Raw genomic sequence first — 24621 nt, forward strand, 5'->3', positions numbered from 1 at the left:
TTTTTGAAGTTACAAATATAGTTAACTAATAACTTAACTACTGTTAGGTGACTGATTTTGCTGACGGATTCAATTTACACTCATGTGCAAAATTAGGAAAAGTTGAAGTAAACATTTGTGAAAACGGTTTGGAATAATAATTAATTGGCTTATTTTTATGAAATTTTTACGGAACAAATATCCAATTCTTGTTTATATGAGCCAGTTTATTATTCTTTCATTGCAGTTTTTTTTCTGAGAATTCAACTTTTTATGCCTTATTTGGTCTTTCTTGGCTGTAAATATTTATTTCAAAAACCTCTAGAAAATTATCAAATATTTGTGCTTTTGTTAGGTGTCACAAACTTTTAATTTCCTATAAGAAGTAATGTGTATTATTGTACAAAATATGTTTTACTGACTAACTTGTGTAATATTTGCACTTATCAGTTTCCAAAAATTAGTGGTGTTTGAACCTTGTTTCTGTATAAACTAATGTTTAAAGTAGTTGCTAGGAATCATTATAAACTAGTGGTTTCTTGTATCACACTACTTACTACAGTACTTTAAAAAAAAAAAAAAGTAGCGTATCATTGCACTATAAATTCAGATAAAAATAGCGACTACAAAAATTTTTTTAAAAGTTATATTAGCTCCAATCACTAAGCTTAAATTATTTAATTTATAGTATTTCTATTACTGCTAAAACAACTGAAAATATTGAATTTTAATTGAAAATTATTTGTTATATTTATCTCTTATTGTTATATTATTATTTGTTATAGTTATATTATATTATGCTCCTTAATTTTTTTTTTGTAAGATGTAAATTGATAGGAAGAATGAGACTATTAATAATTAAATTTTTATTCTTGACAATTTAGTAATGAGCTATTGCATCTTGAAAATAATTTATAAAATAAATGCTACTAATAAATTTTATGATTGTATAACTATACCCTGAATTATACTGTTAAAAAAAGAAACTGTTAATTTAGTTATTTGATATCCTGCCAAATAATTTTGTTATCTATCATACTATTTGTAAATTGTTTTGTTTTTATTTGAATAAAATTTTTTTAAATTAAAATTATTCCATGGGATTAAAAGAAGTTGCGGCATTTTTATTTTCTCATCTCAATCTGAATTATTAGAACAAAATTGAAGGGTTAATTTTTCACAAATAATCTTACTTCAACCTCATTCTCATGCAGATATAGAGACTTAATGCAAAACATAATAAATAAGATTTATAGCATGGCAAATTACACACTAAGTAACATATTAAAATTTTTAAAAACTGATTCAGCATAATGCGTTTACTATTTTAATGCTAACTGTTTGTCATTATTTATTTATGAAAACAAATAAATTATTTAAAGCTAATTTACTATTATCTCTTAAGATATTTGTAATAGATTTCTTTTAAAACATTTTCTCTAAATTACCTTTTTTTTCCCCCTCTTAAATAGCACACAATTTAAATTAAGATTGTTATTTATAAAATAATAACTTTCAGATTTTAACTTGCTATTAATATTAGTTTATATTAAGTTTTTTTAATATGCACATTTTAATACATATATTTTAATGAGTTTATTTTATCATATAAACAGGTAAGTACCTCATTGGCTGATCCTAATTTAAATCAAAATAATTTAATTAAACTTTCTAGGTAAAATTGTGCATTTTGTTAAATATCTTTTAATAAAACACTTTATTTATTTAAACTTTAAAAAATTATGTTCTTAGATTTATAAGTTTAAATTCAGCCTCCTAATGTAAAAGCTATATTTTCATTAAATAAATTAATCATTGACAGATGAGAAATGCACAAATTGTAACTTTACAACTTTACTTGTTTTTGATTACAATTGCCTTATAGTCTCATTTATAAATTTGACTCTAAATCACTATCTTTTTGACGTGCTATTATAAATTAATAATTTACATTAGAGAAGGTTGCTCTAATAAAGAATAAAAAATTTCAGTGGGATTAGTTGCTTAAACAAGATTAAATTTATATTTCGAATTTTTTAAAATTTTCTTACTCCTAATTAAATTTCATTTTGCTTAGAACTTTTATATTTCAATTAATATCTTTAAAAGTTTATAAAAGTATTAGAATGACTAACTAAATATTTGCTTCATGTTAAGTAGTGTTTGATTAATGTGTGGATACTCTTGTATTATATTGAGGATGAACAACCTCTTTTCTGAGGAGGGTTGCAGAAAAACTATTTTAGCCTCCAAGAGATTTAAATAAGTTCATTTTTATATCATTCATTTGTAACTTAATTATTCCTTCGCTTAATACAAACAATATATGTATTTATTATTATTATTTTGCTTAAATATTTATAAGTAAACCTGGGTTACTTCTTTAAAAAAGAATTAAATTAATTTAGGTTTTTAATATTTTTTGTGAAAAAATTATGTACTTTTTGTGTCTAAAAATTATTTTTTACAGATACTTTAATTTTTAATTTAAACTAAATTTGTTTTGGTTAAAGAAGTCTGTGAAATTTTGAAAAGATTTAAATAATTCATAAAACTTCCACATTTTTTGAATTTGAATGTTGTAGTTTGAATTTTTTTTAGAATTTTATTTAAATTACTTTAAAATGCAGTAATAAAATTAGTTAAGCTAGTAGTGTAGGTTTTTTCAACTAATTAAATTTTTTGGACCTTCACATAAACTATTCAAAGACTGCATTTTGCCGTGGCTGCAGGTTTTTCATCCTTATATTATATTATATACAATAATTATTATATGTTTTGCATGATGATCTTCTTTTTACTTTCCTTATATTCAGAAAATTTTCTGTTGGCATGCTTCTTTTACTGTTTTTACTTAAGTGGTGTTTGTAATGTAGTTCTGACATATATTTTTATTATTATTCCTACTTTTATTCATATTATTGCCTACTAATTCTCATTATCATACACATCTCATTATTATTGCCTACTAATGCTTGCATCTAATTGTTTTAATTCTAATCAGCTGACGATACAATGATGGGTGATCAGTCACTGCATTATATGACAACAGATGAACTGAAAGCTTTAGCTGATGATAACACCCTTGGAATTGATGTAACAAGAGATGAAAGAGGAGCAGATTCAACCCTTATTGGTATGACCATTTGAAATAACAAATTTTTTATAACAACATTGCAGTTAAAAAAATAAATTCCGTTTTTTTTAAATAATTCAGAATAAACTTATAATAAAAACTTTTCAACTTCTGTTAACATATTCTATTTCAATTCATATACCGTAAAACCTTGATTTTTTTTAGGTAATTAGGACCTAAAATATTCAAATAAACACAGATATCTGATAATTATAATATTTGCATTATAGAGTAAACATCATTTCTTAAATTTATTTTATTCTTCCTAAATTCTTATTCACGGGCCATGACTTTTTTTACGCAAATTTGTTAGAGAAAAACGTAATTGCTGAGCGAAATTCTGAGGCGAACCCAATAGTATAAAATTGATAATCTAAAAGGTTATCCCTAAATGGCAAATAGTTAAAAGGTCATTTGCTAGAGAGAATGTTTTTAGAACAATTTGCTAGAGAGAATATTTTTACAACAATTTGCTAAGGAGAATGTTATGAGACAACAACGAGCATCTTTTTATTGGGAGGAAGAGTCCTGATGATCGTGTAGAGCCAAATTATGACAGCTTATTTTTTAAATTGAGAAAAGAAAAAAATTAATGTGATAAACAGAATTGACTGGGGGTTAATTTTAATTGAGGTTTTCTGATTAAAGAGGTCTAGATAACCTAGAATCTACTGTTTATAGGCAGTGCTGTTATTTGAAAACTTTTTCCTAATATGAAGTAATGGTTTTCTGAAAATTATATGCTGTTCTTATAATTGTTATGAGTTTGTAGCAGTTATTCATACAAAAAGTAAAATTTGTAAGTTTGTAACTTAAGTTAAATTTTATTCAGCTCTAGCAAGTGTCTTTTATACTGGTTTTGAAAATAACTCAAAATGTCAGTAAGGAAAAGCTACAGTTTTGTGAAATTGAAAAGCGATTATGATCTAATTTTTTAATATTTGAAATGTTACAATGCTGATTTGTTTGGGCTTATAAAAATAAGTGCAAATTGAAAATTATTCAATAATTTTAATGATTTTCACCTTAATGGAAAAAGAATCTTCCTGATTTCTTATTTAACAAATCAATTAATTTACTTTAAATGTTATAACTACTCAATTGTGTGAAAGTCATGTCGAGTTTTTTTAGAAGGAAAGTATAGTTTAAAGCATTGCTTCAAAATTAAGACACTAAAACTGCATTTTTAAATTTTGTTTTTCATGGCAAAAGAGCTTTAAAGATCACCATTAAGTTAATGAAATTATGTTGACTAGATTTATAGACTTTTAGAATTTTAATGATAATTTGTAATTGTTTACCAAGAATTTTAGTCATTATCATTTAAATGTTCTAAATATTATTTTAAAGAAAATATCTTGATTTCTAAATGTTATTTAGATATTCTATTAAGCTTTATGAAAAAAGCTTTATTTTAATAACATATTTTATGCATCTCTTTTAGCTCCTTTAACGGCTGAGGAGGATCATTTAACTCCTCAACATGTTGCTCATCAAGAAGCTACTTTTAGCAGCAGCATGGCATCTGATAATGTTGATCTTGCACGAGCACCAGTACATGCTGGGTAAGAAAATGCCCCTTTATTTATTATATAAAATTTCAGTTTTTAATCAATGTTTTCCCCCTTCTAATTTCTGTGGTATTTCTGTTCCTACTGGCTTTATTGTTTATCCTTTTTAATATCTAGCTTGTTTATTATTTTTTCCCCTCATTTGCTGAATAAATATTATTTTTGTTAAAAATAGCTGTTAATATGCATGTAGAAACCACTTATGCTTATTGGTTATTTATAAACAATCAAAGTAATTTATATTTTATTTACTAATATTTATATAAAGTTGTGTACTTCTGCAAGAGTAGGTTCTAGTTGGCTACACGATTTCAAGTCCAATGTCACAAAGGTGGAAATGTGGTCAACAATGTGCATCCGCCGTCTTTACTTTTCAGATAAGCTGGTACCCTGCATTTATGCATGCTCATCTATAATATATATATTATAACAAGATGTTATATGAAAGTACCAAATTCAAATCACATGTGTTTTATCTTGGGTGGCTAGACACAGAAGGGCTTGTTTTATGAAAGGAGAATCACATGATCATCAACAGGTGATCAAGAGGGGGTTATTACTTGTATGGTGGGGAAATATTTTTCAAGTCATGATGAAAATGACATTAGAATCTGAACTGTAGAAATTAATTTTTTTTTTATAATTCCTCGGTTATTAAATATTTTAAAAAGTTTAATAGTTGTAGTGGTTCACTTGGCTTCACTATTTTTAAAAGGTCTAAGAATTTGAAACAACCTCTAAATTTTAATTTTATGATTTTAGGTGTGTATTTATTGTTAATTTTTCTAAGAATACGAAAAAGTTGTGGAACTATGTGCATTGTCAAAAGTGACTTGATGCTTTAATTGGTTTCAGTGAAAGTTTGTACTTGTTTTAAGTAAAGTGAATTTTTTTACGAAAAAAAATTTAATCTTATAACTGTGACACCCAAACTATTTAGATGGTTAATACATGCCAATTATGAATTTATTAACTAAAGATTTTTTCCAAGTAACAAATATTTTGCTAACAAAGCAATTATTTGGTATTTTACCACCAAATAGTTCATCATAAAAATTATTAACTAACCAAAAAATTGACAATGATTAATATTTATTAAAAGTTGAATTGTTTATCATTTAGTTTAATAAGTTTTAAGTAATTTTGAACTTAATGTTAAACTAATTACAAAACTATATTTTTATTAAAATAAATTTTGAATCGCTGCATTCTTTTTAAATGAAGAAATGTGAAGGTGTAAAATATTTATTTTTTAAATTCATATCCTCATTAGCATAAATAAATATAATATTTTTTAAATAATTTTGTCTTTGATTTTAGAAAGAACGAAGCATCATTGCTTTTTGTAGCAATAAAATATGTATTACTTGAAATATTTCACAAGAGCTGTTAATATTTTTTTAAACAATTCAAATATTTCTTACAAATAAATCATTTAATGAAAAGAGTTGAAACTTATTTATAGAGTATTTATTTAAATTTATTTGTAAAATTAATTTAATATTTAACTTCTCTTGTGGTGAGAAAAAATTTATCTGCAATCTATGTATATATATATATATGTATAACCTTTATAAATTTACATTATATTAGGATAATTTTTTTCATTTGGCGAGTATCATAATTCTTTTTTGTATTTAATTAGTCAATTCTTTGAAAATTTACAACATCTTTAGAGGTTATCATTTTGAAAAATTTGAGGACTTATTAAAAGAACATTATGCTGTACTTGTTCATGTATTCCTTAGTTTATGATGCATGTTTTTTTTTATATGAAAATGTGCTATTTAAAGTCAATGCATGTGAAATTTGCTTTGTTTGTGTTGGAATAAGTGCATGGTTGTAATGTGTAAGTGCATGTATATGTGGTATTACTTATCCTGCTTACTTATCATCCACTTGTCTCTAATGATATCTGCTTTTCCCTCTTTCCCTATGCTGCATTTGGAATCTATAGAAAGCTGAAATGGAAGACGTAAGTGAAAACCTTATTTGTTGCCAATTAACATTTATCGATTTTTTTAGCAACATATTAATACGTAGAAAATTTTCTTTTAATTATAAAAAAAATTATTATTTAGCTAAAGATAATTTCAGTAAATGTATTTAATTTACTGTGATTGTCTTTTGTTAGAAACATTGATAAATTTAAGTTTTTTCCTTGTGTTTAATAAGTATTGAGCAATACCAAATTGCAATTAAAATTATCCATAATCTGGCTGAAAAGGAGATGAAGTAATTTTTTTATTTGAATTTAAATAATTTTTAATTGTCAATTTCAACTTTTATATAACTTCAAATTTTTTTGCTAATCCCAAGTTTTTTCAGAGGGTAGAAAATATATCTTACATCATATGATTCATCTTTAAAACTAAAAACTGATTCATCTTTAAAACTAAGAAAATGAAATTCTACTTTGATGATTTGGAAAGACGTGATTCATTTTTAATGCTAAGAAAATTTAAAACTTTCTTTTGACTGGTTATTTTTTTGGTCTAGAAGATTAAAAGAATGTTTATTGCAATTAAGCCTAATTTGTTTTTATTACTTTTTTCGTTTTTTGTTTTGAAACAATATATTCCTTTTAAATAAGTTAGTTACTACTTAAGATGTTTTAAGTCTCAAAGCCCAAGATAGACAAAATTTGAAATTGTCAAAAAGACGTTTACTCATCAAAAGTAGTAAAATAATTATTTCTGGTTATTGGTAGCTTATTGAATGCTCCAATTCTTTCATATTATTTTTATGGATGTAAATATAAATTGCATACATAAAATTAAAAGCTAATATTTTAAAATCTAATTTATATTTAGATTCAGGAGTTGTATGGGTAGTTTCCTTCTAGAATATTAAATATATTTTTAATGTGGAATTTATTAAAATTACTAACACACTTCATAACTCAGTTAATTACATGTAATTTTTAAAGCCAACTAAACCTTATTTGCCAAATTTCATCATTAAATAAATCATAATTGTATTTTCATGTAATAAAAAAAAATTTATTTTGTTTATTTGATGTTAGAATTTTTTTTAAAGAATTAAAATACTTCTAAGACAAATAGTTTTTTGTGAATATATTATATAGTAACAGGTTCATTTTGTTTTAAGTCATTAACCGAGTCTTTGCGGAGTAAAGAGGAGTGTAACTTAAAATCTTTACCCTAATTTGTTGAAATTTTGATTAAAAAAAAGGAAAACTTTATTTTTAGTGAGTCAAATACCAGCAAACAAGAAAGCTTTTACGAGGCTCACAATAATTTTCTTAATAAATCATTTTTATATTACTCTTATAACAATTCATTATTTTTGTTACTGCCTGTGAAATATCTTTTCAAATATCAATCAAATAAGCGTCACCCCAATACGAGTGACGTGGCCCAATCAGAAACTTTGCTGCCATCCTAATATGGGTGACACAGAAGTCAACGTGTTAATGACAAATTAAAAAAAAAATTTCCTAAAATCAGTCAATAATCTGCATTTTCAATATACAAGCCCCTGATTTTATTTATGAAAATCTTTTACAAATTCTTAGAAAAGACCCAATTAAATTTCTGCCTGCAAATAAATCTATTAATTTAAAGAAGAGCATTGGCATAGTAAAAAAAATCAGAATAATGTAATTGAAAACATAAAAGTTAAATTAAAAATAATTGAAAATTCTGTAAAATGTTCTATATGCAATATGTAACTGTGTAATAACTTGTTTATAAGTGGATTCTTTGTACTCTTTAGATTTCTGGTGAGCTTTATGGTTGATGCTAGAGGAGGAGCAATGAGAGGTTGTCGGCACTCTGGAGTTCGAGTTATTATCCCACCTCGTAAAGCACCTATGCCCATGCGAATTACCTGTAGGTATTTAAGAAAAGAAAAACTTGCATATCCTCCTCCTCTAATGGAAGGAGAGGCTTGTGCCTCTCGTATCCTTGAAGTTGGTCCATCTGGAGCTAAATTTTTAGGGTATGTTGAAAATAAATGAAGATCTAAAAATTTATAGCTTGAATACATTTTCTGTTAAGTTATACACAGAAAATGTTGTATTGAAATGTTGTATTGAACTTAATCTGAAGTCTGATCGGTTAAAAACTTATGAGGCTTCTAAACTGTGTGATTCAATTTTATTTTCATGTTAACATTCTGAACATCATTTGAGGTATTTCCTATTTCTAGTTATAAACTTTCATAAAAGTTATGAAATCATCATCATCTATCTTCCATTATTATTAGTTTTTTTTAAAAGTAAAAACTGCTTGCTAATAATTCATATATGAATGTACCAGAATACTTTATTTAGCCAAATTTGACAAAATCATCAAATTTTTGGATTTTTGCAATTCATAAAATAATTTATTTTTATCTCTTTAAAACCAGTTGAATAATGTTTAGATCTCAAATAGAATCATTGTGATAATTTAAAAAGATATTTATCCTTCGGTCAACATATCATAACCAGTTTGTTTAGCCTCATATCTCATATATATTTTCTTCTTTTTCCTGTACTTTTAAATGTGATGTCTCAAATTCTGTGAGTCCCATTCACTTGAAATTTTATACCTATATTCACTACATGTATGATTAAAGAATAGACTACAAATTTACTGATCAAATTGCAGCCAAATTTTAAAAATTTACAATTGTATTTTTGATCGTTTTTTCCAAATGCGTTCTAATGTAAGCGGAAGCAATGCATGTTAGTCAAATGTTCATTAGAAATCTTCTTATGTTGTTTTTGTATAGCACTTTTTTTTGATTTTATTGTTTTTTTTTTGTTATTTATATTATTTTGTTATTTATATTATTTTGTTATTATTATTGTTTAATTGTGTTGTCTATTTTTTCAGCCCTGTAATTATTGAAGTACCACATTTTGCATCACTTCGTGGACGAGAGCGAGAAATCACTATATTAAGGAGTGATAACGGTGAATCTTGGCGCGAACATACCCTTGAAGCATCTGATGATGCTGTTCATGATGTTTTCAATGAAAGCTTTGAAGGTGAAGGTAATAACTTTTAATAAATATTTTTCTATGTGCAATAAAATTATTTCATTTTTGTTTTTAATTGATTTTCTATTGGTTTTTTATTTTTAATATTTTGCTTCATATTTAATGAAAAATCCTTAGAAACTCAAGCGGAAACATGCTTGTCAATGAAAACTTCATTTGCTCATAAATGAATTGCTAGAAAGTCAACATATTTTGAGCTCTCGAACATAGTTCTCATTTAAAAGTAAACAAGTGGTTTAGGAAAATAAAACATGAAAAAAAGGATAAAGCACCAAAAAAAGTGAAAAGGAAAACCTGATTGAGACAATACAGAAAAAAACATGGTGGCAAATCAAGACAAGATACATTTCAATACAAAATGTAGGGTTAGAATGTCATTAATTTGTGAATTAATGTCATTAATTTGAGAATCGGCATTCATATGGATAAAATGATACTCAAGAGCATCAAGATGAGTTGTTGATGTCTTAGGAATGGAAATAATTTTAGTTTTATTGAAGTTAAGTCTCAAGGGTGTGAAATCTAAAAATCAATGATGCCAATAATGGGTGATTTTTTAAACTCTTGACGATAGACATTAAATGTACAAAAATTTATCAGACAGCAAATGAAGTTTTCATTAACGAGTACATTTGTTTTATATATTATTGATTCTTATATTAAGTGTTTGATTTAAATTTTTAGAACTAACTGCCATCGAAGATCTCAGTACAAATCGTATCACCCGCATCTTGACCACAGATTTTCCACAGTATTTTGCCATAATAACACGAATACGGCAGGAAGTCCATGCAATAGGCCCAGAAGGAGGTATGGTCAGCTCAACAGTGGTACCCCAGGTTCAAGCCATTTTCCCTGAAGGCGCCTTGACTAAGAAGATCAAAGTTGGACTTCAGGTAAACAGCTGCCCTCCGGACACTATTGACCAGGGCATTCATACTTCCTCACCAAAATCAGGTAGGCCTTTAATGCCAAACAATCACCCACCGCATAGTTTGAAAAAACATCCTCCAAAACCGCAGAGAACCAAATCTGGTTTCTTTTCGGAATTTATCCGGCGTACATGGCCTAAGCTTGATTTGTTCTCATTCATGTGAAACATGTCTCTATTTTAGATTGAAAATTAAATATTCATAATGGAAATTTATATAAGTACATAGCATGTAATAAAGGTGCTATGGATATTTTCTCCATCATATTTAGAATTTAGCAGAAAAAGTACATGTACATGAGGCGTTAATTATTTTTCATGCTTCTAAAAATCATATTTTATTAAAATTATTTTATGGGGACTGTGATAGTTTTACAACTAAAAAAAGTTTTTATTTTTCTGTTGTTAAGGTATATTCTTTATATATTTTAGAAATAACTTTCTAATTTATGTTTTTTGTTGTAAATAATCAGTGCATTATAATTAGAACTAAAATTATATCGTGGAACTTTTTAATAAATTTTTTGTTCATATTTTGTGCATTGGGTTAAAAGATGTTTATATCTGCTAAATTCCAAGCAGTCTGTAATTTTAGTCAGATTATAATTAAGTGAAATATGAGTTAATTTTACTCCTGTTGGTTAAAATTAGTTAATTAAATACTTTTTTATGGCAAAAAAAATGTGAACCAAGCCTATCTGTAGAACTCAAGAGAGTGTATACAGAAGATATTTTTTCTATCAAGATGACATAACAGCTGCTGACGCTGATGGCAAGCTTTGATACTACCTATGATGACTTGACAATGGCACAAACTGACCCACTAAAAATGATCCTTCATTGCAAATATTTGTAAACATTTCTATCAACAGTAATGAGTTTGATGATTTTTCTCTACGATTTTTATGGACATTGAAAATTGAGCTGAGCATCATTTGGTGAAGCTTTAAGTATCATAGACACGTTTTGCAATTATAAATTAAATTTATCATGCATTCAACTTAATTAAATGTTAAATTTCCTGTTGGATTCGGGAAGCATTTTTAGACAGATTTCATATTATTTTAAATATTTCAATTAATGATCTTCTCAAGAAAGTTAAAAAAGAATTATATTTGAAATGATAATTTAAAGGAATGATTTAAAAATATTAATGAATCTCCTTAAATTATGAAGGAAAAATTAGGATGTTTGTTAGGTATTCTTGTTGCTTATTTGATACATTTTATGTCCTGCTTATATGTTTATTTAATTTTTATTTATTCTGAAGATAATTTAGATATGTTTGGCTGTTTTAATAATTTATTTAATTATGAATACTTTACATATTAAAAATATGCATGTTATAAATAGATTTGATTAATTTTAAAGCATGATTTATGCCTCATTTACATGCTTTTACTGCTAAGTTAATGGATTTTTGTTATTTATATAATGCTGTTTTATTGAGAAAGTTTTTTAGCTCATTTACAATTTTGTTTTATCTTTAATTTGCCAAATTTTTACATTTGTTACTATTTTGTTTTGTTGTGCCAACTTTTGTTTTATCATTGAAATAATTTGCAAATATTTTCATAAGATATATAGTGAAACCTGGTAGCAAACCCATATTTGCCTTTTATTTAGTACACAATTTTCAAAGTACTTAATTTCACAAAACTTTGAGTTACTTGACTCATTTTCATTTCCATGTTTGATGTTGATTAAGCCCACCGCTAGCAAAGTACAAATTTTAAGAAATGTTTATTTACTTGACTCATTTTTACAAAAGTTAAAGTTAAATTAACTTGAATCATCAAACTAAATTAATTGGGATTGATTTTTTAATACAATGATACAATGGGAAATTTTTTTCCCATTTTTCCTCTAAATAATTTTCTAACAAATTTTTTATATGATGATAATGATTATACTTAAAGAACATTTTGGACTGGACATTTGTACTTTAGTTACATCAGTTTATTGAAAAAAAGGATTATCCATTTAGCATAATAGTAAAAAAAAAAAATTAGCTTTAATGCATTGTAAGACGTGCTGGTTAACAAACAGGATCTGGATTAAACATTCTGGTTTTTTACCTTAAATAAATAAAAATTATTTTAACTAAGCTAACGTTTTCTCCCGATTTTAAATTTCAATGTTAATGTACAATTTTTTAGACATTAGATAACAATTTTATTAAAATTAAAATGAAGCAAAATCTTAAGTTGATACCAAACTAAATATTAATTAACATTTTTATGATAAATTGACTACCTAGGTTTAACTGTATATTTTGTTAACAATATTATTATTTGTGTGATGTCTTTTATGTTGAAGATTTAAAAAAAGTACGTTCTGTACATTTTGATGGTATAGCAATTGAATAGAATATTTTTGAGTATTGGTTTAACCATTGTACATGCATAAGTATGGTTTAAATTGAAAATATAACTATATGTTTTATTGGCATAAAATGATTATACATTTATTTATTAGTTTTTATTTGAAATAAACTAAGATAATTAATGATAGGATTAAAATCTTATCTTCGTACGTTTTCAAAATTTGTTTCATTGTTCAGCTTATTTAGTTTAAACTGAATTGAATGAAACTTAATATTTCATTTACTATCTGATATGCAATATTATTGGTAATATTTAAATTGAATTAATTGTACTTAATAAGCTTTTTTTATATTACCAATTAATAAATCAATCAATAGCATTGATGAAGTGCCTCAAGATTTCGAAGGATATTAAGCATATTTTTTTTATTTATGGAGAATGATAATTTAAATTTTATTTATGTCTTACTCATTTTTCTTACATATAAGTATATAAAATTTGTTTTCTTAAATTGTGCATAATAAAAGTGGATATAGTTTTATCTGTAAGTTAATTTTTATGTTGTCACAGACATTGTACCTTTTAACATTGTAGATTATATTTTCAATCTGATACTTATGTTTCTTGGTATGTTTATAGATATATGCAATAAGTATGAATGTGCAATTGTATACTTAAACCCAATATAAAACAGGGTTATATTAAATTATTTTAATTTATATCTATGTTAGGAATCTCATTAAGTGTTAATAATTTAACAGTAATAATTAATGACAATAATAAGTTTAAAAACAAAAATAATTATAATAATTTTTAATTTAATGACAATAACAATAATTTTTTGATATGTGTTAATGTTTTGTAAAATTAGCTTTATCCATCTATATTAATACATATATTCAATAATTTAACATAAATTTCCTATCATTGTTTCGGAAGGTCTCAAGGTAAGATCTGTTTTAAAATGTGCATTATTGTATCATGATATTTAGAAACTATAATGAGACAAAATTTTGTATGAAAATGGCAAGAATTTAAATTCATATCACCTTTAAGCACTGGCAAAAAATTAATACATCTGTATTATAATTAAGGATGGAAAGTATCTTATTTCGTTTGGAGTCAATTGCTGAAGCTTATTTTAAAAGAGAATAATTTTGTAAAACAATTGCATATTGTATTTTACAAAATCAAATAACAACAAAAAATATCTTTTTTCAGTTTATTTCAAATTGGTCGGTCAGTACCAAAATTTATTTTAAACGTATTTATTATGAGTAGGATTTTCCACATCAAGTTTTTTTTTATGTATGGATGCATTTAAAGTAATCTACGCTGTTAAATTTGAAAAGATTGATATTGATCTTAGCATTTACTAGCATTTTATCTTTGCATTGGAATACATTGATTCTAAAAAATATCATATAATGTGCATTCGATTGACAGAATGTTGAGTTTTACCAAAATATAATGGACTGCCGTATGAATGATAATCTTACATGATGAGTTAACACTGTTTGGACATCTTCTTAATTTTATACTTTAAAAGAATTGGCTTAAAAAAAATTCGAGATGGCAATAAAAATGGGCACGTTTTTGGTGCTCAAAAATAGGAGCCCATTCTCAAGACTCTCCAGACATGAATAAGAAAAACAAAAATAGGTCAGTTTCAAATGGCTTTGGTGACTAAGGGTCTGTTTCAAATCATTTTTGTTTTCCATCAATAAGCTTATTTTTTTTTTAACACATTAAGAGGATAAATGATTGTATTCAGTATTTACTACATTCACACTTATTCTAGAAATTTACTGCAGTCAAATGTCAATTTTTTTTTGTTTGGTCTTTAAATTTCTGTATAAAAGTAATGTCAAAAAGTTGTGGATAGTTCGAATTTTATTTTGAATAATTAAAATTTTCCATACTGTTGCCCATAAAATATTATGTATGGTAAAAATTATTTTCGAGACAAATCTTTCTAAAGAAACGAAAACCTAGGTTTTTTACTTTCTGCGGTTATTGGTTAGTCATCCAATGTATGTCTGAGATCCAGTCAATCCTTAAAAGAGACTTCTGCAAAATTTTTTTCGCATGAAAATCCATTTCAATGTGAGTTGTTAATAAAAAGGATAGTGGATTTTCTCAGAAAGTGCAGCCATTTTTCGGAATCCTGTGCACTTCTCATCAAGGTGTTTGTGCTTTAAATAATGATTTTCGAAGTTTTTTAAGGGTTCGTTTTAGTTTGTAATTCTTGTATTGTGTTCCATTCTTGTATTAATTGCTAAGTTGACATGCTATTTCTTGAAGTTTACAATACTTGATTCAATTAAAAAAAAATGGAACAGAATCTCCATGTTAAGTTTATGTAAAATCTTTGAACAAAAAGCTAATTTTTTTTTATTTGTCTCTTCTGTTTAAAAAAAATATTTTTGAATCAAATTTATTTCTGGTCATTTCGATTTTAAAATTTTGCTGTGTTATAAAAAGTTAATTCTAGGTGATACATGTTAAAAATTGCTTGATGTAGAACACAATTTGGTTTGGTCTTTATAAAGAGGCTATTTTTATTTTTGACAGAGGAAAATTAATAGAAATATCTGTGCCTAAGAATGACATTTGGTGATTTAGGGAAAGTAGTAGTGTACTTAATTTATTTACTTATATACATTATTATAGTTTTTATAGATTATACATTAATTTATACATTCACTTTATTTACACTAATTTTATTTATATGATTGTTACAATTTCTTTCAAGTTATATTCATGTGTTATTTATGTTAGCTTGTTTTTAATGTTTACAATTTTTCTGTGGTAAGTGTAATAATTTTTTTACAAATATTTATATAATTTGTTTCTGTATTTTATCTGTGATTTGATTAATTTTATTGTGATTTTGGAGAGCTTTTACTGAGCTAGGAAAGTGGGGCCAGAATTAATATGTATATGAAATAAAGTATATTTTGAAACAATTCAAATATTGAGATAGATGTACAGTATTTGTAGGAATTTTTCTTTTCAGTTATGGACTAAAACTATGAAGCTCTTATAATTTATTAATTTTACACATGAAATTTTTTTTTCTTAATTATTGTCGGTGCAGAGATGTCAACTTCTAAAACTTTTTGTATTTACCAGGAGTTTTTGCTTTCAAATTAAGAGAAGGGTTTAAAGACTGTAGAATTTGCTAGCTTATAATTAAGCTCCCTTTTATTTATTGCTATCTCATTTTATTCTTTATGAAAAACCAGAATTATTTTCTTTTTCTGTAAAATTTGGAAAGGCTAGGAAATTTTCTGTGTTGGGCACATTGACCATCATTCAACTCTAGTGCCAAGCACTTTACCCTGTTTTTCAGCGCTCTATCTTTTAATAGCCATCATTGAAATGCCACATAATTTTGATGCCACTAAAATGGCATGTACAGTACCTGAGCTGCTTTTCTTTTCTCCAAACTTGCACACCAATGAGCAGTAAGCAATATTGCATTGTATCCAAAATTAAAATACTTGAATTAAAAATTTAAAAAAATTATTTTATCTTTTAAAGGAAGTATGTTTTTAGCTATAGGAATTAATTCCTTTATGCATAGACTATCTAAAGTTTTTAAGCAAATCTCCTTTTAATAGTTTAAAATATTTAACTTGTTGCTTAAAGAAAATGTTTTAGTACATTTAGTCCCTTCTATTGCATCTAAACTTATCACACTTTATTTATGTTTTTAGCATAAACATATTTACATCTTAATTGAATTTTTTCTAAACTTTACATTTTGTCTTTTATTTATTTACTTCATTTTTTCAAAAAAAAAAAAAAAATATGCCATAAATTTGTTACACAATTTTAACTTGATTTTATGTTTATAAAAAAGATATGTATTTTAGTATAACTCGGTACATCTTTTCATGCAACTATGAAAGCCACTTGATACTTGAATAATACAGATGGAGCAGTATTATTTTGTCGATAACTTTATAAAATAAAATTCATATCAATAAATTTAAACTTTTTGAAATTGATTTTAATGTTTCATTTCGATTGTTTTGTACTTGCAGAAAAATAATACTTGAGGTTGGCATCTTTGTCATGCAGTTTTTTAAATTTATACACATAGTTAGAGTTGTTATTTTTTACAGACAATGATGTGTGATATTAATGAATCTTATATGCAATTTAATACTAACACATTTTTGTACAAAATTTATCATATCAGTCAGTGTTAATAATGCCATACATCTGTAAAACTGTCTTCTTAATATTGAATATATTTTCTGTACTTACTATTTTAACAATAAAGAGAACCAGACCTAAATTCTGTGTGTTGTTTTTTACTGATCTCACATTTTTCACTTTGCTTACTACTAACACAATGCTTTACTAATCACACATTTTTATGTGCTGCTATATTCTTCTAAGTATATCTGTCAAAGTTCATGCAATTTTTCAAATAATTTTCTAATCTGAATTCGTAACATTGTTTTAATTACTATTTCATCTTTAAAGTTTAATATGTCTAATGTATAATGCCATTTTGTAATTTTTTGAAATCTGCGAATTATCATGCTTTATAATTTGATTTTAACTTAAGAAACTAAAATTATAAGTCTATTTAACTAGAATCGGTAACCTGAACCTATATTAAAAAAGAAAAATCAGATTTTTTGCATTAAATTTGAAATAAGATAGATTTTGATAAAGAATAATAGGAAAAATTTCCATTAATAGTAGAATAAAGTTTTCTTCAACTGTAAACACTTTCTTAGAAAAAAATTATATAATTTCTGTTCCATTTATACTATATAAATTTTTAAAATTACTTTCCTTTCTAACTGCAATACGCTTCTGTCTTTGTTTTTGAATGTTTGTTGCCTGACTAACTGCTTTATAAATTCTCATGTATCTTTCTTTCCTTGTACATAGAATTTCAAGGTCTGTTTCTTTTTACTTTGTTTTTAGAATAAATTGCTTTAATTTATTCTCTTCTTAAAATGTTTCTATGTATTTATTATATTTGATTTTATTTTGTGATATTATACGCATGTAACTTTTATTTTTAAGTTTAGCTATAAATTTTTTTATAACTTTGCATTATTCTGTGCTTCCTTAGCATATTTTCGTTTGAGGCATTTAGAAATTATTATTTTTCATTTGTTTATGTATTGAAAATCAGCTTATTGTAAAATTAGCTTTATACTCTTTGAAAAATTTATAAATTCTATCAAAATACATCAAGCTTAAAGGAGTTGTTTTTGTAATTGAAAATTAATAAAATGGGTGTAAATTACAAGTTCTTTCTACAAAAACCTGAGAATTTTTGTAGGTTTAGTAGTCTGAGTTTACCCTTCAATGCCAATGAAATTGACTTATTGCATGTAGTTTAGTGCTAAATATTTTTAAATAAAATATTTAAAAATTTATATTTTATCAAAATCAAGGTATAGAATTGTTTAAAATATGTAAAAGAGTGGAATTCAATTGCTGAATCTAGCAGACTATCAATTTTTCTATTTAGGCTCGACAACATGAAAATCAATGGTTTATTTGTGTGCATGTGTATGAAATTTACTGTATACAGTCAATCAATAATTCACAAGTTTGAGAAACTGAGTTTTTTTATTTTATTAAATTTGCCTTTTATTAAGTTGGTCAGGTATCAGCTTTTTCTTCAATTTCTATTGCTAAAATGGGAGAAATTTCCTTATTTTAATGCATCTGTTATGCTTAAAATTGGAAGTTCATCAACTGTAAGGATTATATTATGAAAGATATGAAAACCCGTTTTTCTAAAACATGCATATAAAGAAAAAAAAATTTTCCTCAACTTTTTTTTTTAAAAGAACTCTTTTTAACAAATAATAAAAAAAGTTTAAAAAAAAACTTTTTTTCAAAATAATTTGTCTATACAACACTGAAGACACTTTAAATCACCCTAAAGATCTGGATGTTCTACATTTGCTGATTACTTCACTGTTTAATTTAGTGATTTTAAGAAAAATATCATTTAAATAGTCTTTTTTTTTTTGTTGGCATTTTTCATAAAAGGCTCAGTTTTTGTTAATTTTATATATAATTCTTTCTTTAACATTGGTAAATATTAATTATAAATTTATCCAATTGTTTATTATTTCTTTAATTATTATTTACTGCATCCTCTATACGTATTGGAGTGGATAATAACTTTTACAATGAATTAGATGAGTATTTATTTATTTCTTCTCATATTTGCTTAAAATCATAATCATTTATATCATCATATCATAATTTAATAATTTATATCATAACAAACATCATCATTAAAAGAAAAAAGTTTAGTGGTTATTAAAATTGTTAGGAAAAACAAACATGATCCATGGTTATTAAAATTAGTGTGAAGAATATACATGGTTATCGGTTGCAATAGGTTTCAACACATACAGGTTTCAATCCAAGTTCTCAAATAATTTGTTGATTACAGGCTCATCCAATATCTCCAGAACTTGTAACTAAACTGCTGGGAAATCGTGTGGCTGTGAGTCCTATAGTTACAGTTGAACCAAGGAGAAGGAAGTTCCATAAATCAATTACTTTAACAATTCCTGTCCCACAAGCTGCAACTAAAGGGATGATTAACCAATATAGCGGGGATGCACCAACTTTGAGGCTGTTATGCAGTATAACAGGTAATATTGAACAACATTTAATTCTATTTTTTTCCATTATTGTGTTTGCCTCGATGTTGCAAGGTTACTTGGTAATTGTAAAGGTTAATATTAAAGTAAAAAAGGTTATGCTATAACCAAATTTTACAATAAGAGTATATATAGTTTTTTACTTTTGGTTCTACCAAGCTTTAAATCTATGGTTTTCAGTTTTCTGGGAAGTGAAGAGAGACAGTACACTATAATGTCCATATTACCAGTGGTCTCATAATTGTTGAGCCTTATTCTTTGTAATTCCCTTTTTGCCGACAACTTACTGTCGTAGTGCTTTAATTTCATGTATTAATAACTCTGTAAATGGAGAACCAATAACTAGTTAAATAAATATTCATTTAAAATACTGGATCCAATGCATATGAAAAATGTGCAATTCAAGCAAATTTGTAATAAAATTTGTAAATGATTTAAAAGTTGTATTCAGTATTAATGACTTCAGTATCTTGAAAAATTATTTAAAAAGGACCTTTTTATTAAATGTGTAGATAATTGATAAAGAATTAATGAAAAAATGAAAGTGGAATTTGCAGCTTATAGTTTTGATAAATACATAAACAATGTTGTTTACGCTAATTCATTATTTTAGTTGCTTTTGAAATTGTTGATAACTTCTCCACTGAAATGAAATTTTTCTTTGTTTTTACATACCACAGTAACTTTTTCTATGGTTCATGTAGTCTCTTAAAGTCCTTCAAATCTTTCATTTAAAAAAAAGATCAATTTTAAGGATCAACACTATTTCTTGTTATCAGTCTTTTATAAGAGTACTTGCAGCAGAAACTTCTATTCAGTGTGAGATTGAGAGTGCTTTGTTGGGTAAATTTCATCTCTCTCTCTCTCCATTTATTCATTTTTCTTACGCATTTAAAATATTTTAATATGAGAAGTATCAAGATTATATGCAACTATATAACAATCATATTAAAGGAAAATTAATTGTAATTTTTTAAATTGTTATGGAAATTATGTTGCTGACTTTGAATCAATTTTTATTATGTTTAAGGTAATGAAATATTTATAATAATTTTTTTTCTTCTGTAGGTGGGACAACTAAGGCTCAATGGGAAGATGTTACTGGTTCAACTCCTTTGACATTCGTAAATGACTGTGTTTCTTTTACAACAACAGTCTCTGCAAGGTAAAATATTAGCTGAAATACGAATAAAATGTTCAAATATTAAATTTTCTTACTTCAAAATTAAATTACTTACAAAATTATTAAATTTACAGGCTATCAAAATAATAAATTTATTGTATAATTGATCTTTCAAGATTATCATTACAAATTAACTGATTATTTTTGTATTTTTGAAATTAATCTCTTTTTAAATACAATATTGTGAACATGTTTAGGAATTTAAAAGTATTTTGGAATAAATTCATAATGTTTTAAATAAGGTGGAATTACGGTACATGAATAGTGTTGTACATAACACATTAATATCAAGAATAATTCCTAAAATTTTGAGCAAATAATCAGATAAATTTGTAATGTTTTGCAATGCTAAAAGTTCTTTTCATTTATTTTTTATTATTTGCTAATATGAGAAATTTTGCTCTATTAACCTATTAATCTAATAAATCAGTTAATGCTTTAAATAAGATAGTATTTCTGAGCAATGCAAATAGTTCTTTTAATTTTTTTATTATTCAGTTAATATGAGAAATTTTGGTCTATTAATCTAATAAATGTATTAATGTTTTAAATGAGATAGAATTTTGGTGCTTGAATAGTGTATGTAACGGCGACCGGTCTGTGTAGGAGTTAGGGAACTCAGAAAGGTTCTGGATTCAAATCCCGGGCAAGGCATGGATGTTCTCATATCCTCTGTACTATCTGTCTTTACTGTGGGAGCAACGTTGGCTCACCTAATATGGTGCCCCTGAAAGAGTGGCCAACAAATCTGCCCTTCAGATGCCTGTATGATGCCCAGGTGGGTCACTCTAAAAGGTGGGCATTGGGGAAAAAAATAGTGTACATAACACATTTATAACAAGATTCATTCCAAAAATTTGGAATAAATAATCAGGCTGCAATGCTAGGAGTTCTTTTTATTTTTTTATTACTCGTTAATATCAGAAATTTTGTTCTATTAATCTGATAAATGTATCAATGTTTTAAATAAGATAGAATTTTGGTGCTTGAATTAACACATTAATATCAAGAATGATTCTTTAAATTGTGAGTGAATAATCAGGATGTATTTGCAATGCTATGCGCTCCTTTAATTTATTTTTTATTATTCATTAATGTAAGAAATTTCGGTGAACATGTGAAGTTCAATAGTAACATATGAATTTCATGCTTACATTTCTTCCAAATTCTCAGTTATTGATTGTTTATTTAGCACCTGACATAGTAATGTAAAAAAAATTGTTTGATTATGGATTTGGAGTTTATCATTGTATCTAAAGCTTATAACCAGTATGTTGTTAAAAAACAACATGTATCTCATTTGATTAAAAAAAAAATGTAAGTTTTATGTTCTTTTATAATTTAAATTTTTATTCTTGAATTTGTTTGCGACAGGTTTTGGCTTATGGATTGCCGACAAGTGAACGAAGCAACTAAGTTTGCTACCGAACTTTACCGTGAAGCCATTCATGTCCCCTTTATGGCAAAGTTCGTGGTGTTTGCAAAAAGGCGTGATCCTCTAGAAGCTCAATTACGTGTATTTTGTATGACGGATGACAAAGAAGATAAAACTCTAGAATCTCAAGAACACTTCACTGAAGTAGCTAAGAGTCGAGATGTTGAGGTGATATTTTTTTTTAAACAATAAAATTTTGCTATTTTTAAACTAATTAGCTTCAGCTTGATTGAAAATCTGAGTGATGGTTTGAAGTGATATTTTAGGGATTTTGTGTCAATTTGGTAGTTTTAAATTATACAAGTTTACTAAAAGATTATGTTTGCAAGTTTTCAATGCACAAAATCTATAGATCTCTAATGTTATTTAAGCTTTTCATGTCATATGGTTGACAAACTTAGCTTTTTAATTTGCTGATAAAATGTTGCTTGCCAACCGGTTGTTGCAAATTTCCTTGGAATCTTCTTTAATTGCAAAAGTATTCTGAAAATATAACTTATTACCTATAGCTACTAAGATATCTGAAATTTAAAGATTTGAAAAACAAATCAAAGTTGTATAGTTAAATGAGATTAAAATAAAATGAAAGTATTTTCCTAATAAACCTCATTTTTTAAAAAAAAATGTTATCTAAAACTTTATTCAATTGTATTAATATATTAATGCAATCAATGTATTTGTTGAAATTTCTGCTTTACGTTATAAAGGAAATTTTTTTTCTTAATGAAGATGTAAGAATTTGACACTAAGATCAAACAATAAACCTGTAATTTATTTAAGTAATTTCTTACCAGTAAGCAAATGTATTTCTGTAATCAGGGCAGATTGTGCTCCGGAAAAAATACGGATTTCCGGATTTTTCACTAACTGTGATCCGGAAGTTTCCGGAGATCGAAGGTTCAGATGCTTAAAAAAATCATTGTTCACAAAAGTTTCCGGAAATCAAATTTTCAAAGGTGGACCTTAAAAACACAGTTTATTTTATTTGTTTGTAAGGGAGAGCCGGATACTTTATAAGCTTATATTCAAGATTAATATTCATTTTTTATCAGTAAGTTATTATAATCATAAACTCAAGAACGAAAAACATATTTGTAAATTTCAATTACTTCTCTAGGTCTTTCATAGGTATGTGTAATATTTTAAATATATTTTAAGTAACTAAGAAATATTGAGAAAAAGGTAAAAACCTTGTTTAAATTTTTCTCTAATGTTTCGATTTAAATTTTTTTTTTGCTCAAGAAATTTTCCGGAATTTTGACTTGGGCTCACAATCACCCCTGTGTAATTAGCCAATATTTAGCAAAATCTTTTAATTAATTTATGAAAATGATTATGGTAAAGTGTAAGTAATCTAAGAAGTTATGGTGCTTATTGGTTATTGGAACCATAAAGCATAATTGGCCATATATTATGCAAATGAAATAACCTTTTTTTTAATTTTCTACTATTTTACATAAAAAAAACCGCTTTGAACTTTATGCTCAATGTTATTTTAGAAAATGGAAATGAATATTTACAGTATATCTATAAGATTATGTTATATTGTGTCTGTTAAAGAACAAAAACTTTTTCTTTAAAATGGCAACAAAGCTGTAGTATTTAATGTAGAAATATTAATTTTTTCTTTAATGCCATTATCTATCAAATTGTATAAACAATTTAAAAAATAGTGTTTTTTTTAAATGAAGCTTAAAAACGGTTTATTTTTTAAGTAAAGTAATGTGTAAAAATTAATGTCAAAATATGCCAACTTTCAATTGCCGAAGAAGCAAAAGAATTCTGAGTTCAATAATTGATGCAGAATTGAAATATTATTTTTAATGTGATTATCTATCAAAGTGTTTAAAAAACAGCTTTCTTTTCATATGACGCATAATTAAGAAGATTTTATTTCTGGTTGAGTAATAGTTAGAAATAAAATTGTAAAACAAAAAAATCTGTGAAATTAGAAATATTATAGAAAAATAGTTAAGAAAAATTAAGTCATTTTTTTTTGTTTACCCTATTTTTTAGATAATTTCTTAGACCAATTTAAATATTTATGAGGTAAATTCATTTATGAAAAATAGAATTATAGCAAATCATTTTTAACCTACAAATTATAACATGTCTTATAATTACAGCATTAGAACATTATCTGTACGAGAAATATTTTGTATGAAATTCGAGTAAAAAGAATCTTGTTATTCCAATATATCTTATTATCAAGGAGTTTTTTTTAAATAAGATTTTCATGTGTTTGTGTGTTAGACATTAATTCATATCTGAAAATACAATAAAAATGCTTTTTATTTAAAAATATAAAAAAAAAATTACAATATTTTCATATAATTATTGTGATATCATTTTTAAAATTTAGAAGCTAAAAGTCGTGATTTAT

General features: G+C 25.6%; 1 protein-coding gene across 21 annotated transcripts in view; it reads left to right on the forward strand.

Moving 5' to 3' along the window:
• The window catches only part of LOC107449053 (ankyrin-1), a 161002-nt gene that overhangs the window by 92844 nt on the left and 43537 nt on the right, over positions 1-24621 (forward strand). For 11 of the 21 annotated variants that reach the window (XM_016064454.3, XM_071184539.1, XM_016064452.3 and 8 more), the window contains 9 exons: positions 2984-3115; positions 4560-4680; positions 6644-6661; positions 8425-8649; positions 9531-9691; positions 10382-10593; positions 19407-19611; positions 20689-20785; positions 22178-22406. In XM_016064454.3, the coding sequence (XP_015919940.1) occupies positions 2984-3115; positions 4560-4680; positions 6644-6661; positions 8425-8649; positions 9531-9691; positions 10382-10593; positions 19407-19611; positions 20689-20785; positions 22178-22406 (1400 nt within the window). The remainder of the gene's footprint in view (positions 1-2983; positions 3116-4559; positions 4681-6643; positions 6662-8424; positions 8650-9530; positions 9692-10381; positions 10594-19406; positions 19612-20688; positions 20786-22177; positions 22407-24621) is intronic. The other 10 variants (XM_071184536.1, XM_016064453.4, XM_016064461.3 and 7 more) reach the window with 1 other exon arrangement.

This window comes from Parasteatoda tepidariorum, chromosome 8, assembly GCF_043381705.1.
Source record: "Parasteatoda tepidariorum isolate YZ-2023 chromosome 8, CAS_Ptep_4.0, whole genome shotgun sequence".
NCBI classification, from domain to species: Eukaryota; Metazoa; Arthropoda; class Arachnida; order Araneae; family Theridiidae; genus Parasteatoda; species Parasteatoda tepidariorum.